The sequence below is a fragment of the Moschus berezovskii genome, chromosome 10, assembly GCF_049115385.1.
Source record: "Moschus berezovskii isolate FMDL1 chromosome 10, NW_MosBer_1.0, whole genome shotgun sequence".
In the NCBI taxonomy this organism is placed as follows: domain Eukaryota; kingdom Metazoa; phylum Chordata; class Mammalia; order Artiodactyla; family Moschidae; genus Moschus; species Moschus berezovskii.
This window is the reverse complement of record NC_142469.1, coordinates 44,312,619-44,329,213: the sequence shown is the minus strand read 5'-3', so window position 1 is coordinate 44,329,213 and position 16,595 is coordinate 44,312,619. Positions and strand designations below refer to the sequence as shown.

Genomic DNA, 16,595 nt, shown 5'->3' with positions numbered 1-16,595 from the left:
TAAGGAACATGGGTGCACAAACCAAGGACTTGCTCTGACCATTCAGAAACAACTGCCAAATTGCTCTGCTCAAGACAGCACAAAGGAGGGGGGGTGGAGAGAGAGAGAGACCCACATGGAATACAAAACGTGACCACCCAGTGCAGAGAAGAGGAAAGATGTTCAGGCAAGCTGGGCTCCCGGTGACCGGGGCTTACAGCAGGCCCATCTGTCCCTTCCCTTCTGCCCCCCAGGTGCAGAGTCAGGGAGCAGCCAGGCCGTGGGGATGGAAGGAAGGAATGAATCCATGTCCCCCCAGCAAACAGTTTTAATTTTAAAAAAGGCAGTTGGGGAGGCAGGGGTGAGTTTTCCTTTCCTTTTAGTCTTTGGCTTGCCCCGCGTCCCTTCTCCGAGGAAAACACGATCTGCCCCACCCATCAGCCTCTCTCAGGCAGCCTGACCGCTCCCCCCAGCGCTGAACCGGCCCCGGGGCTCCGTGGCGGCTGCGCCGATAAACAAAGCGCCCCTCTCGGAAAAGCCAGTGGAAGCCCAGCCGCCGGGGGCGGAATACAAATGAAGGCGCGCTCTGCCTGTGACGGAAGTGCACCAAACTCGGAATCTGGGAGGCTTGATCGGAACCAGGCTGGGCTCCGGCACGCAGCTCTCTCAGCAACAGCAGGAAGCAGGGCTGGGAGGCCCTGGCCGAGGGCAGGGGGTTCTGCGGGGAGAGCCTTGGGCTCTCAGCAGACACCCCCGCCCCTGCCCCCCGGGACCGGCGACCCTGACCTAGGCCCAGCGGCACGGTCAGTTCAAACAAATGAGCTTCCTGCTCCGTGCTTAAAACAATAGCTGAGCTGGAAAGGGTTTGCTTTTTGTCAAAGGATGATTTGCTTCTCTAGCATGGGAAGAATTAGATTAAATTCAATAATTAAAAGGGTTCTTTCCCCCTCCTCCTCCCCTGACATTTGCTGTTCAGGTCACAGCACACTGTGGGAATGGCGATGCTGTTGTTGACAGAGAACAAGAAACGCATGTGCCGGCGGGAGCAGGGAGGGCATCTCGCGGCGAGATCAGCCTTGATCTGCCACCGGATTACAGGGGCCTCAGAAGAGGCTGATTAATAATTCTGCAGGAGCCCTTGAGCTGGAAAGCTGGCGTTCTGAGTCTGATAATCCCCAGTCGTGGCAGTACAAAGGAAGGACAGGAATTGAATTCACAGTTCTGAATGGTGAAATACAAAATCTGAAAGAAATAGGGACCGGCTTCTTCCTGACTGTGTTTGTCAACCTAGCTGCCTGCTTGTTTGTGTTAAATGGCTACTGTGCTTTTTGAATCCAAAATCTGATTATATTTAATTAGTACAGGCATCTGGGATTTCTAATACACAAAGAGTTATTAAAGTAACAAATCTTTCTTAAATATGTTCTCCATGAAAGAATGTGTTAATTTATGCAGCAACAATTTTTTAACATGAAATAATTAACATGAAAACCGCAACAATTATGAATTCTTTGCAGTCTAATTTATATGTGAATTTTCCTCCAGATAATAATCTATTCAACCTAAACCCTCATTTGAACAGACGTATTTTTCTTCTTTTAATACATAAACCTAAACCTACAGCAGGTTTTATACAATGTCCTAAATGTCCCTGTTTCCATACATTCCAAAGATCCAAAGATTAAATGGGACTTTGACATTTGCTTTCTCAGCAATGATCCTGTCATTAACTTAGACCTTAAAAAACCCCAGAAAACCCCCAAACCCCAAATAAACCTAAAACACAGAGCAACTCTACGTTCCTATCTTTGTGATGACTCAAATCAGGAGAAGAAAGGGTTAAACAGGCAGGTCCTTTTTGCGGGAGACCCTGATGGAGGGGGTAGGGAAAGACCAAGAATGTGTGTGTATGTGTGTGTGTGTGTGTGTGTGTGCGCCCGCATGTGTGAAAGAGACAGACTGGGCGGGGAAGGGAGAAAGGGAGAAAGAAGCTATTAACACCCCAGTGTATCAACAGTAGTGATGTTACTATTGCTGCTACTAGTAACTAAAATTATACAACTATTAGCTCAGCATCTGCTTTGTGCTAAGTGTCTTCTGTATGTTCTCAGGGAAGCCATACAACCATGCTCTGATGTAGATAACTATTATCATCCCTATTTTTAGAGGAGGAAATAAAGGCTCAGAGAGGTTAAATAACTCATCCAAGGCCTCACAACTCATCAGCAGTGATTCTAATACTCCCATCAGGATAACCTGATTTCATGGGTCATACTCTTAAGCTATCCAGTCCCTGCCATCTTTGGAACACGCATATTTGCACATGCATGTGGGTGTGCACGTGCCCACACGCCTGCACAACCACCAGTGACACTGCTGAGAATGCCCATCAGATGTGCAGACTTGGCAAGATCGAAAATAGTGGCGGTAGGGAAAGGTCTCAACAGAGAAGGCAAATCTGAGAGAAAGCAAAACTGCTGGAGAGGCTGGTGAGTAGACCACCAACTCCCAGCTGTGTGCAGAGGGGCCCTTGGGCATGCAGACAAACCAAATGGCACCTGCCCAGACCAATGGAATTGGCTGTAAAATAATGAAATCTATTATTTTTCTTACAAGAATAATTATTCTTTACTATTCCGTACTAGCTTTTTCCTTAAAAAGAATTTTTAGGTAAGAAGTAAAGACCTCTTTCAAGGCAAATGCACATCACACACAAAAAGTTCAGGTTACAAGAATGGTTTATATTTCACAGCCCTCCAACAGCTTTTATAGAGAGCCCATTTAATTCTCATACTAGTTATGTGAGGTAATTATTTTTATTATCTCCATTTTACGGATGCTAAAAAATGAGACTCAGAAAGATTAACTGATTTGCCTGGGGACACACCAACCTTGTAAGAGATAGCTAGTTCAAACTCGGGCTTCCTGACTGCCAGCCACAGCTTCCACAGCCTCACCATGCTGCCTTAGCAGCCCAAAGAGAAGTAAAACACCTATACAACACAGTGACTGTTTATTCTGTCTTTAAAGATAAGGCCACAAAACCTGCTGAGCAGTACAGGTTTGCCCTAAGACCAACAATTCCACTACTAGAACTATACCCAGGAGATAGGAGGACATGACTACCACCACAGCAGTGAATTTCATAAAGACTCCCAGTTAGAAATACCAGGAGAATGGATATGTGGATCTATCTGTCAATGGAACACTACTCAGCAAAGAAAAGGAAAGACCCACTGTTTTATGCAGCAACATGGCTGAATTGAACTGTGGTGCTGGAGAAGACTCTTGAGAGTTCCTTGTACTGCAAGGAGATCTGACCAGTCCATTCTAAAGGAGCTCAATCCTGGGTGTTCATTGGAAGGACTGATGCTAAAGCTGAAACTCCAATACTTTGGCCACCTCATGTGATGAGCTGACTCACTGGAAAAGACTCTGATGCTGGGAAAGGTTGGGGGCGGGAAGAGAAGGGGACGACAGAGAATGAGATGGCTGGATGGCATCACCGACTCTATGGACATGAGTTTGAGTGAACTCCGGGGGTTGGTGATGGACAGTGAGGCCTGGCGTGCTGTGATTCATGGGGTCGCAGAGAGTCGGACACGACTGAGCAACTGAACTGAACTGAACTGATGGATGAATCTCACAATGACGCAAAAGAAACTAGACACAAAAGACTGATAACTGAATGATCTGTTTATATGAAGTTCAGTTACAGGGAAAAGCAATCTCCGGTGATAGAGGTAAAACAGTAGCTACTTTTGGAGTGCTGACTGTCTGGAAGGGGATGAGGAGGTCTTTAGGGGGCTGGCAATGTTTGTATCTTCATCTGTGGGTAATTTCAAGGGCACCCCCATATGTAAAAATTCCCTGAGTTGTACACTTCAGACTTATTCATTTTATTGTACATATAGTATGACTCAATAAAAAAAAATGTGCCCACAAAAGCAAATCATTCTGATACATAAGCCAGGTCTATCTGAGCTTGTTAGGTTTAAATCAGTATTAGTCAGCACTGAGCTTCCTAAAAGCTCAGGAAGAAACTTTTTTTCAAGAATTCTTGCATGGTCTGTCTGTGTGTGACCTCTGGGGAACTGGTGGCAGGAGGGGCTGTGATCAGACCTCAAGGGAGGGTGCAGGCAGCATGGGGGTGAGAAGCCATGGTTGGCTGAGGGTGGTGACATGGGGCGGAGTGCTCAGAGGTCAGGACCCGTGGCCCTGGGACCAGGTGAGGGCACCCCCACTGACCTCTCTGGGCTTGGACATCAAACTCGGACATACCGCCACAACTACCTCAAGCTCAACAAATCCCAAACCAAACCAAACTCACCCTTGTTCTTGGAAAAGAAAACCTTCTTCCTGACTCACTCACGCCTGTTGCTGGCAACTGCATCGTCATGACCACTCATATCTGACCACAGGGAATTAGCTCTGATCCCTCTCTCCCTTTCCCGGATGGTGGCTGAGCCTTTCCACGTGTCTGTGGCCAATCTGGAATTTGTTTATTCTTCAAGAACTTAGTCTTGTCCAGGACAGAATAACAAGAGTCCTTTTTGTTTACCAGTCGCTACATGCCAGGTACTGTACTAAATAATTTACATGTGCTGTTTCACTTAATCTTTGCAAAAACGAAAGCACAAAAGAGGGAAAGTATGTTTCCACTTTACAGATAAGCAAGCAAAGGTGTGGAAAAGTTAGGTAATGTGGCAAGGCCCTAGAGCTGGTGGGTGATAGGGGTGGGTTTCAGATCTCATCTGACCCCATGCTGGCAGCTTGCCCCGGTTCAGTCTTTGGTTTCTTTCGCTCAGGAGCTCCTATCAAAGCCCCTTCACTTTGAAGGGCACTCGAATAATGACGGTTGCCATTACTTGGAAATCCAGATTGGACAGAAGAAGACCTAACTGCTGTCACTGGGGGACATGCAGAGGTAAGAAAATGAGCGATACCAAATGACTGCTAGTTGCCTCCAGAATGCTATTGCCAGAGGACCACCCTCCCCAGCTCTGGGCCTGGCCTTGACCTTCTCCCTGGCATGGGGCTGCCGCTTACAATCCAGTGGGGCAGGGAGGGGAGGACAAAGGAACTCACGAGTGGCTGTTTAACTCAGGTCCCAAATCCAGTTCTGCAGGTGCCTGGGGAAATGCCAGCTCATCCACCAGACAGGAGGAAGGAGAGACATTTCAGCAAGCTCTTAGATGGGAACCTCACCACTGTGTTCAGAAACAACAGTCACCCACAGTCTGAAAATACCTGTGATCGGCACATGCTTCTCAACACTGCCCCCACTTCCATAAACAAAATGTGGCCTGGTTGAGGCCTGTGGGGAACATAAAATCGGACTTGTAAATATTTTCAGGCACACGGAGCAGCTGTCTGGAAGAACTGACTAATTCCCTGCAGAAACTTCAGCATGAAGCATGCATGCCATCTGCAGAGCACGCCAGTGGATACACACTGGGCCCTTCCTGCCTCGTAAAGCGGACTGGGCACAGGGCAGACCCTCGGGAGGTGTTCTGTAAACAGCTGGGCTGACCTGGAGCTGGCAGATGAAGGTCTTCCAACTCCCCTCACATGCACTTTAGAAGGTACCTCTTAAAAGCTCTTCTATAAAATAAAGGGGAAAAGGAGCTTATGACTAATCCTCTCATTTTTAAATTTTTCTTTTCTTTTAATCACTGTCCAGATGAGAGGCAGTCAGCAGAGCATAAGAGGGTAGATGTGACAGGACCAGCCGTGCCTGAACCCAATCCTGCCTCTGCCCTTTTACCAGCTGTGTGACTTTGTCACTCAGCCTCTCTGAGCCTGTATCTATCTTTCCCGCTCCACTCCTCACATCTGCCTGCTTGGGCCTGGCACTGGGCAGGTTTCCTATAAACACCCCTGCTCCTTCTCTGTCCTCTGTGGCAACATTTCTTTTGCTCTCCTGGCAAATCCCAGGGCTCCAGTCTTTGCTTTTTTCTCCCCCCGTTTAATTCTCTAGTCCATAGGGTTGCAAAGAGTCAGACATGACTGAAGCGACTCAGCACACAGAAGATACTTTTAAAAGGGAAGAGAGAAGAAAAAAGACTTGGAAGAGGGAAGGGTGGAGTATTCTGTTTGGAAATTAAGGGTGTGAAGCTGACCCTCTGAAGGGCATCAGGACAACATCTGGGAAGGTGATGGAGGTGGAGAGGACACCACCAGAAAGACGATCGGGAGGAAGGCAGGACGGGAGGGCTGGGGCTGAGGGCAGCCGCACAGCCCTGTTCCACAGCAGCAGCACGCTTTGAGGGGACTGCAGCGAGGGCTCCTGATGTGCCTTCCCCCAGGCGCCAATCACCCAGGGCAACAGCCTGGGCATCTCACCCCATGAACTAAACACCCAGCCCTGTCAACAGCACCCCTGCCAGCATGTTCGGGCTTCAGGCCCTGCAACGTTCTCATTTATTGACAGTCCAGAGCCTGGGGGGGGAATGGGAGAAACAAATCCTGAACTGCTCCCTTCAGCCCCCAAACACTCACACATGGAAGGATGCTGACACGACTCAGCCCTTCCTAAACCAAAGATACATGTCTCAACCTCCACCCGCTTGCCTCTCCTTCTGGGTCTGTGAGCTGCGATCTGACAGGCTTGCCTCAGGGTAAACTCTCTCATTTAGGGTCAGATCTCAGACCCGGGGGCACTTCAGACCCTCTCAGCTCACCTTGACTCAAAATCGTGCCCACAGTCCTCTCTGGACTGCGGCGCCAATCAAAGCTGCCCACGTGCCTTTGATGAGTGATACGGCATACCATCTGGCCCTGCACTGTGTGTGTGTGTGTGTGCGTGCGCGTGTGTGCATATGCACGTGTGCATGTGTGTGATGAACGGGCACGCTCAATGTGTCGGCCTTTGGCTCCAGGACAAGAACTGCCACATGTTGGGGAAATTCAAATAGCCGAGCTGTCTGACCGACATGTAATTTAGCCTTTGGACAGTATCTGTACGAGGCAGGGTCTTAGTTTAGCATTTTTTCCCCTCATCACTTGAGACTGCCAAGAAGGATAAAAGGAGGGAAGAACTGGCATGAAATGAAAGAATTAAAAAAGAAGGCAAGAAAGAAGAACCGCAGAGCTAACCATTATAACCTCCAGTAGATAACACCGCCCTGTAACCTATTCCAGTCATTGCTTAGCCTTGCTCAGAATGACTGGGCTTTGGTTAAGAACAACAATGAAGCTGAGTCCCCTTCCTTCAGACGTGTTATATTCACTGTGAGGAGCCTACACTGCATTGCAAACTGCACACTTAATTCCACACATTTACCCTTTGACCACTGTGGAAAGTTCTGGAAGAAAGGAAGTAACAGTGGGAATTCCTTCTCCCCTATCTAGTACTCTAGAACAACCTGAAAAGTTGTCCCACTGGAGTGGCTGTTGGTTTGAGATGTACTTTATCTGGAGGCTGATTTCTATAAATCTTATGAGAGGGTGGAATGGAGGGGGATGATTCAAGGAGGTGGAGCTTTTTGAGTGACTCTTGTTCTCTCCTGTTGGCCCTCTAGATCCCCTCTTTACCTGTCTTCTCCCTTCTTGGGGCCCATCTGGACAGTCAGTGGCTCCTCTGACTGCTGGCTCTAGTTGGGCATGGCAGGAGATCTGTAGGAGGGCTGAAGAGTGAGCCTGGGCGTGACTTCCCCAGAGGCCTGTCTCAGCCAGCAGTGGTCTCCGCGCACAGCTGCCCGTTCTTAGTTCTGGGGCTGTTACAAGCTCCGGGAGGCCGCATCATGCCCTGCTGGTTTTCTTAAACCCTGCCTGCGCTGTCACAAATAACTCCTTTATTAAATTCTCCAATGAGAGTGCCTTCTGTTTTGGCTGAGACTCTGACGGAATGATGAGCAGCTTCCTGACTGCTCTCCTGGCCTTCCACACCCTCTCCTTGAAAGGCAGAGGGGTCCCGAGCCTGGATGCAGGCACAAGGGTGGCACAAGCCAGGAGGACATCAGTGGACACTCGTGCATGAAAAAAGCAACATCTCAACCACCAACTGAACCCACTACAGTCTCCCATCTGCAGTGCGGTCAGATTCCTGACAGATCAAGAAGGAAAAACCCAGCTGAAGAATGACATTCCGAATGTTTTCTGGAGGAAGGGAGGGAAGGAGGAGGAAGGGCTGTGCAGGGTGGGGTCACAAGCCTTCCTCATTCAAGTGCCCACCTTGTCTTGCTGTGTACTCATTGTCCTCGATCAACCTGGCCAACCCGAAGTCGGCGATCTTGCAAATTAGTCCATTCCCCACGAGAATGTTTGCCGACCGCAGGTCTCTGTGGATGTAATTCATGCGCTCGATGTACGCCATTCCTGCAGCAACCTGCGTAGACCCAGGAAATGCATATTACATGTGGCTCCACGTATTCACTTGCTGGTAAATCTAAGGCAGGAATCGAGGGCCTACCTGTGCTGCCATGTCCACAAGGTTTGGTAATTTCAGAGCTCTTCCTTCTCCATCTTTTAAGAAATCGAGTAAACTTCCTATGAACAAAACATAAAGTCATTTTGATTTCCTTTGAAAGGTCAAAATTCCAAATGAAGGGCTACATTTGGTTTTCTTATTAGAAGTACTGAGGTAATCAGATGAAATGATGCTATCAGTGAAAAAAAGGTTCACACATAAAAACTGGGCAGAAAAAAAACCTATGCACTGGAGGCTGCAGTTTTACCTTTTAAAAGTAAACAATGGTGACTCCAGTTCTAAGGACAACAAAAATCGGATGAAACTAGAAGAAACGGGACTTCATGTCATAAGAAGCAGCCTTAAATGAGATTAAAGGCTGCACCACTTCAGTCTCACTCCCAATCAGCCCCGCACAAGAGTGATGTGGAGAAAACAGCGCCCAGCTGAGTGGCTCCCAAAACGTGGTCCTGGACCAGCAAGAACGGCAACCCCTGGGGAACCAGTTGGAAACACAGACTCTCAGAATCCACCCCACATCTACAGAATCAGAAGCTTGGGAGTTTGGGCCCAGAAACTTGTATTTTGAGAAGCCCATTAGATCAGTGGTTCCCAGTCTTTTTGGTACCAGGGACCAGCTTCTTTGAAGACAATTTTTCCATGGACTTGGGGGTGGTAGATGCCTTAGGGATGATTCAAGCACATTCCATTTATTGTGCACTTTATTTCTATTATTATTACATCAGTTCCACCTCAGATCATCAGGCATTAGCTCTCAAAGGTTGGGGACCCCTGTATTAGGTGATTCTGACATATAGTAAAGTGTATAATCAGTGGCTCAGCTTATTGACAGATTTTTAAATCAAGAAAAGGGTATCTGAGGAATATAGGGTTGGGGTAGGTGGCTTCCCACATTAGATCATGGCCAATCAGGCCTTGAAAGATACCTGAAACCAAAGGCTGGAGCTTCAGAGCCAGTGTGATGACTCCACCTAGGGAGCTCAGAATGAACACTGGGGCTGAAGCAACCATGGGCAGAAGCTGGAGGTTCATGTGATCACTGGTATTTTTTTTCATGCTTTAATCACAGTTATTTACCAAATAACCAAATACAAAGGACAAACAATCTACCAGGGAATAATTCCAAATATATTTTAATAGAAAGTACGTGGAAAGGGAAAAATTGTACTGGTGTCATCTGATGTACAATGCGTTGCCTTTTAAGGCTGTTTCTTGTTTGGCTCATCCATTTTTCCAAAACAAAGTGATCTGTGGTCTTATCCCCAACAATAGTGCTTTGATTAGAAAGACAGAGAGAGAAAAAGAATGAGAATATAATGTGCTCTTTAAAAGCATGTCTTTCTACATCGGATGTTTAAGAAGAGAGCTGAAGAAAAAAAAAAGATGTTGAAAAGATGGAGGCTAAACTTAACCCAGAGCTCAGTATCTGACGTTAATTGTTCAGCCTTGCAAAAACATTTAACTTTTTAAAAATTTGTAAGAAATTAATTTACTATCAAGATGGTTAAGCTATGTATGCCACAAAACCCTTCATAACACAATTTCTTACTTTTATGTTTCTGTACACAAAAAGGCATTTTCAAACAAAATTTTACTGCAAAACAAGTTTTGAACCGATGTGATTAAAAAAACTCACCCTTGATAAGGGTTTCCAACATGGTCAAGGTTGTGGTGTCTTGAGTGGGGGACTCAAGACAGACAAAGATGGTGGGAATGAGGCAGGAGAGATGAATACCCGAAAACTGTATAGCCTCATATCTTTGTTTGAAAAAAATTTTAATTTTTAACATAAGCTGTGGCATTCCAAATAACAGCAAACTTTTATAGCCCTCTGTATCAATGGCAACTGACTCCAGTATTCTTGCCTGGAAAAGCCCATGGACAGAGGAGCCTGGTGGGCTACAATCCACGGGGTTGCAAAGAGTTGGACACGATTACAAGTGCATGTGCTGATCACTCCAATACTAAAAATGAATTACTTTAATTATGGAGAGGAGCTGGGAATCCTGACATGTGCAAAAGCATGCAAAGGAATCTGGGGGTCAAATTCAAGGTCACTGTTCGTACAGCGTTTTCACCAGTGAGCATGTGGTTTGTGCTTCCTGACAAAGAACGCTCGACTCATGGAGAAAGGAGGGAAAAAGCAGGCAGGCAGCTCCATTCCCCCCCGAGACAAGCCTGCAGGTCCCTGTGAGGGGAAGCCCGAGAGGCCCAGTCCAACCTTTATTCATATACTCGGTGACGATGTAGATAGGCTCCTCGGACACCACGGCGTATAGCTGGACCAGTTTGTCATGCTTCAACTTCTTCATGATCTGCGCCTCCTCAAGGAACGATTCAGGGGACATTGTGCCTGGTTTAAGAGTCTTTATGGCTACTTTTGTGTTTCCATTCCAGGTACCTGCAGACACCCCACAATATTAAGTCAAACCAAAGATCCTCTTTGGATGGGAAAAAAACTTTTTTAATGAATACCTATTTGTATAAAGTTAGTTTTTAAGTTTTAAAAAAACTTAATAGAGTTTTTCGTTGTTGTTGAACAAAGACAATCAAATGCAAGGACTCTGTCAAGTATTTTCAACAGGAAAAAATGTGTTTACTTACAGGCTATGTCATGGTTTACCATTCTTTAAAAATTTTTCGTATTTTGATATATATCACTTTCCTTTTCTGGTTCAGCCACCTGATTACAAATTTGTATCAAAAGCTCTGGATACTTCTTTTTTTTTTTCCTTCTAGTAGTTTTTGAGATATGATTGACATATGGCACTGTATCAGTTTAAGGTATAAAGCATAATGATTTAATTTACATACATCATGGAGTGACTATTACAGTTAAGTTTAGTGAAATCCATCATCTCAGTTATAAAATTAAATAGAAATAAATTTTTTTTCTTGTGATGAGAACTCTTGGGATTTATCCCCTAAACAATTTTCATAGATAATATACAGGATGTTAATTACATTTACTTATCATGTAGCACATTAGATCACTAGTACTTCCTGGATACTTCTTTACAAGGATGTTGTAGGGGTTAGAACAGGACTGGCCTTCAATGGCCATCCAATAGCCGTCCCTTAGACAGGAGGATGAGCGTGGAAAAATGACATTAAGTCCCATTTTCTGGGGTGTGCCATTTTAAAATATATGACATCACACTAAAGAAGTTTGGAAATTACCTCTAGACTTTCAGTTGTCAGCAAGGGATGAGCTACTTGACTGAGTCCTTGAGAAGTTGAGCTAAATGTGCCGAGAAGTATTGGCAAGAAGCTCTTGGTCTACCTGCCAATACTTCAACCAGGAAAAGAAAATTCCTCAAGTTTACTGATGGTCAGCCACAAGAACAATGATTTCTATTAGACTGGAAAAATTAAACAGCAGCAAAGAGGGAAAAGAAATATTTAAAACTTCACATGTGTAAAATAATCTAGGAGTTTCAGAGGCAGGCCTGGTTTATGATCCTCATCATTTACCTCATCTGTAAAATATAGAAATGGAACTGGATTATCGTTACAGTCTCTTTAGCACCAAAATAAAGAAAAAACCCACTAAATCCTATGTGGTGTATCCATTATTAGTCCTATGACTTTGAATTAAAACTATAAGGTAAACAGAAAAATCTACTAAGTTAGATTAGATTGTTTTCTATTTAGAAAAGAAGGCTGGTTTAAATTAACTTTATACTTAATATAATTAATTCTAGAACTAAAAAATCCTATAAATTGGAGCAAGTCTTGTTACCCTGTTAAAAACATGACTCATATAATCAACATGCAACCTATAAAAATGTAAATTATCAAAGGATAAGTGACTTAAAAAAGGGTTCATGAAATCTTATAGAAAACTGACCGTTAAACATAAATGCGAAATCTGACAACTAGTAAGTGGTCTGTGTGAATGTTTTAGCACCCCTGAAATTTTAACAGTGAGATCATCCTCTCTAATATCACCTGGTTACCTTGATAACCTTCCATCCTGATCCTGAACTACCTCAACATGAAGTTTCACATTCAGGGGAAAACATAACAGCATGTGTAATGATTCAAAATTGGTAACTATAATGTTTGAAAATAAATTTTTGTACAGAGCTTAATTTTGCCTCATTTTATGAATGACTGTATTGAAACCCTTAGGATCCACAAACCTAACTACAAATTGGGTGGATAAGGGAGTGTAAGGCCATATAAATACAACATGAGAGTTAGATTCCAGATAGAGACACAATAAGCTGACGTGGAAAGTGATTATATTAATAATGATAATACTTACTATATATAATGATATGCTTACTATAATGGCATATACATACGCACATCCATGTGTATATCTGAGGGGGTGTGTGTGTCTCTCCCTGTCTCTATATGTAGTACTTACTAGTTGTCAGGTTCCATTCTAAGTGCTTTAACTGCATTAAATCTTTTAATTCAGATCACACCTAAGTACCTACACCCACACAAATCAACAGATACCAACCTATGCTTTTGCTTTTAAATAATGTTGCTTTTAATTGAATCTAAGAAAGTAAGAAGCAGGATTCCATAAGCACCAACATGACCTTATTGACAGATGTTTCAGGGTGTTTTAAAGCAGTGGGGAAGGCCAGTGCAGTTGGCCTGACCAAAGACAACCAAATTAGAGAGAAGAATGCGTGCCCACTGAGTACCTGACATATGCCGTGGAAATATACTATGCCATATCACCCTCAAGGTAATCCTATGAAGTAGGTATTATTTCAGTTTTACAGATGAGGTAACTGAGGTTCAAAGAGATGAAATAAGCCCTGTACCCATGGTTAATCAGCTGGAAAAGATCCAAATCCAGGCTACTGAGGAAAAAAGCCCATGGTCTTTTCCTACATTAGCCCATCTATAGAATCTTACCTTCCCACGTCTTAGGAAGAGGAAACATCAGATTCTTACACTTTGTGGTTTTCTGTTCTGTGTGCCTTAATTAACCACATGAAGCAGGATGGAAGGGAATAACCTGAATGGCCTGTGCCCATCTAGCCATCCAGGTCAAGCATCTTGGTCCCACCAGCTGTGTGTGTATTTGTTCAAAATCGCCTTTTAGCTGGCTTTGAGATGCAGCCAAAACAAAATGTGCCCTCTGCCTTACCAAGCCACACTTCAGCGAAACACCCCTGACCCAGCTTCTTCTCCAGACACAGGGAATCACGTGCAACTTCCCAAGCATCTTTAGACAATCCAGAAGTTTGTGGGGTACAACTCGATGCAATCACAGTTAAGTTAAAACACAAACCATCAGCTTTCTCTACAGGAAAGGGAATTAATAAAGAAAACACAGTCCTTATAATCCATAATCATGCATGCACTAGAAAAGATGGGAGGTGATGGGCCCTTTAGGGCGACACTGTTCATTCTACCAACATTTGCAGTTGGAAATGAAGGCATTTGGTGCATGCTAGAATATTCTTTGTACCATTTCCTGGTTTATGAATTGAGGCTCACATAATAGTATCATTTGAGCCATCTGCCAATCTTAACCAGAATTCTGAAATCAAAATCCAAATTATTCGTAATTCACATTCTCTTCCTGTCCAAAAAGTCTTTATTTTCACCTTCCATCTTTGATGTTTGGGATTTCCCCAAATGAGAAAGCTAGTAATAGAGTAATTGAGTCTCGGCATACCCATCCATACTTCCCCAAACTGCCCATTTCCCAGTCTCTTGATCAACTGCAGGGATTCTCGAGGGATTTCCCAGACATCTTTGGTTTTGACAGACAGATCGGTAAGCCGTGGCATCCCTTTGTGACAGGGAACTACTAGGCGGCAGCAGAGACCTGCGGCTCTCTCTGATGGAGCGAGGACAGCGGCGGGAGAGGAAGAAAAAGCAAACACGTGAAACAACAACACTTACAGGGGCACAAACCCAGCCACGCACAGTGTTACTCAAAACAGTGCTATGTCAGCAGAGAACTACACACGTGTTGGAAGATTAGACACCACACATTGAAACGTGCTCGCTGGAGGCAGAACAGAAGACGTTTTGATTTCGATGACTGTGTACACCCAGGTCTAGTATAGTCTGTACATAGATACAGATTCAGGCTGCTTTGGTGTCTGTGCAGCCCAGTGTGCTAATAACATGTCTTCTGAAACTCTGGAAATAACCTCTACTGATTTCAAAAGGTACATGTGGACCACAGAATGTCAGCACAACTGTCTTTTGCTGCCTTCTCATATCAAGGGTGTGGGGACTCTCTTTGCTATGAATATACTTAAAATTGTAGCTTCGGTACAGGCTTCTTGTACAGAACATTAGACTGTTACAAACTAGTAAGGCTGGAGATTACATCTGGCGAGGGAAAAAAGAGGTCCTATTTCTCTAGTGATTTCTCTGACAATTTGAACTGACTATTCTACCAGTCAGCTACTCTTGCTTCTTTGAAATCTTCCATTAAAAAAAATCTTTATAACAGTCTCCGATGTATAATTTAGGAGTCTGGCTTGAAAGGAGAAAGAATGGGAACTAAAATTTGCAGAAACTCAAGGATGTGAGAGAGCTCTATTTCCTATGAAAAAGAGGAAGGAAAAAAGTCATTATCACTTATAGGTTATTTGGAGGATTTTTCCCTTTTCTTCTCTCTCTCTTTAAAGAAAAAGCCTTTTAGACTCTAGCAGTGGTAAGGGGAAACTGTCTAAATGCCAAGCTAAACATCAGTCAGGTGAGAAAGTTGACAATGGACAGGGACTCAGGGCAGTGACAAAAGCTGCAGAAAGCCTGGGCTGAGGTGGGACAGAGCCCCGCTGGCCACTCCCCACTGGAGGCCCCTCTACTCCAGGGACACAGAATGTAGTGCTGTCGCCTTTGCTCCAGGAACCAGCTGCAAGTTCCTTTTTATTCCTTTCTTTTTGATGGAATCAGGTTCTCAGACATTTAGGCAGGAAATTATTTATGTGTCAATATTTCAAAGGCATTTTATTGTGTGAGGGAGAGAAAGAGGCAAGGGGAGAAGCCAATATAAAAACAAATCTGTCTCGAGATGGAATTTTTTTTTTTTTTTGAGATTAAAAAGTGTCTATTGCTCCTCACATCCCTTCTCTCCTTCCAGCTTTATGATGTTATTAAGGTGCCCTTTCCAACACAATATTTTCAAATGATCCAAGCCCTGGGGATCCAACTGATGTCTGGCTGTAATGAAATATATTTAGGCATTTGAGAGATCCTTACAACGTGCGGGCATTTTGAGCACATCAGTTAATCTCAGGGAGATATTTTGCTTCATTTCTCCTAAGTATTTCATTAGAATCCACACCAATGAAAGTGACCCCTTCCCCTAATCAACAAGCTTGCCAAGTGTTGTTAATGTTTTTTCATTTGCTGTTTACTGCCCAGGATCAAAGGACAGATATTTCTTAGTGCCATTTTCAAAAAACTGCCTTTTTTGGTGCTAAAAAATTATACACACATATTTTTAAATGAATGAGCATAGAGCAATAGTGGAAGTCAAGCCATGTAGTATTTTGGAGTCTTGTCATTATCCTAAAGAATAACAGAAAATGTATATACGGGTCACATAAAAACTACTGGGTGACAGACCTCTATCTGGACATGCATATGTCTATCCATTGGTGTGTATGTATTGACATAGTGGGGTTGACTTGCTAATCTAGGAAAGAAAGCAATCATTTTAACAACAGCATGTACAATCACCCTCTTTAATAAAATGTACAAACCACACACCTAAACACCTAATAATTATATGTTTCTAGGAACAATAGACTGATGGTGATGTCTGGGTGTTAGGACAGAGATTGATCTACTGTTTAAAAGTTTAATTTAATAGCTGCAACAGCTCTAGGAGCTGTCGGTCATATACGTTTAAGTCTAGTTAGTAAACGGAAGCATTGGTGGGGAAGTAGAACATAAAGGCAATGGCAAGCCACTCCAGTACTCTTGCCTAGAAAATCCCATGGATGGAGGAGCCTGGTAGGCTGCAGTCCATGGGGTCGCTAAGGGTTGGACACGACTGAGCGACTTCACTTTCACTTTTCGCTTTCACACATTGGAGAAGGAAATGGCAACCCTCTCCAGTGTTCTTGCCTGGAGAATCCCAGGGACGGGGGAGCCTGGTGGGCTTCCGTCTATGGGGTCACACAGAGTCGGACACGACTGAAGTGACTTAGCAGCAGAACATGATAAATGGATGGCGAAAGTCATC

At 44.2% G+C, this 16,595-nt stretch overlaps 1 protein-coding gene across 8 annotated transcripts in view; it reads right to left on the bottom strand.

The window, feature by feature from the left end:
* FYN (FYN proto-oncogene, Src family tyrosine kinase) overlaps positions 1–16,595 on the bottom strand; it is a 216,096-nt gene that overhangs the window by 24,328 nt on the left and 175,173 nt on the right. For 6 of the 8 annotated variants that reach the window (XM_088840619.1, XM_055433857.2, XM_055433858.2 and 3 more), the window contains 4 exons: positions 14,061–14,225; positions 10,632–10,811; positions 8,393–8,469; positions 8,155–8,308 (listed from right to left, as the gene is read on the bottom strand). In XM_088840619.1, the coding sequence (XP_088696745.1) occupies positions 8,155–8,308; positions 8,393–8,469; positions 10,632–10,811; positions 14,061–14,225 (576 nt within the window). Of the gene's footprint in view, positions 1–8,154; positions 8,309–8,392; positions 8,470–10,631; positions 10,812–13,526; positions 13,683–14,060; positions 14,226–16,595 lie in introns of all 8 variants that reach the window. The other 2 variants (XM_055433860.2, XM_088840620.1) reach the window with 2 other exon arrangements.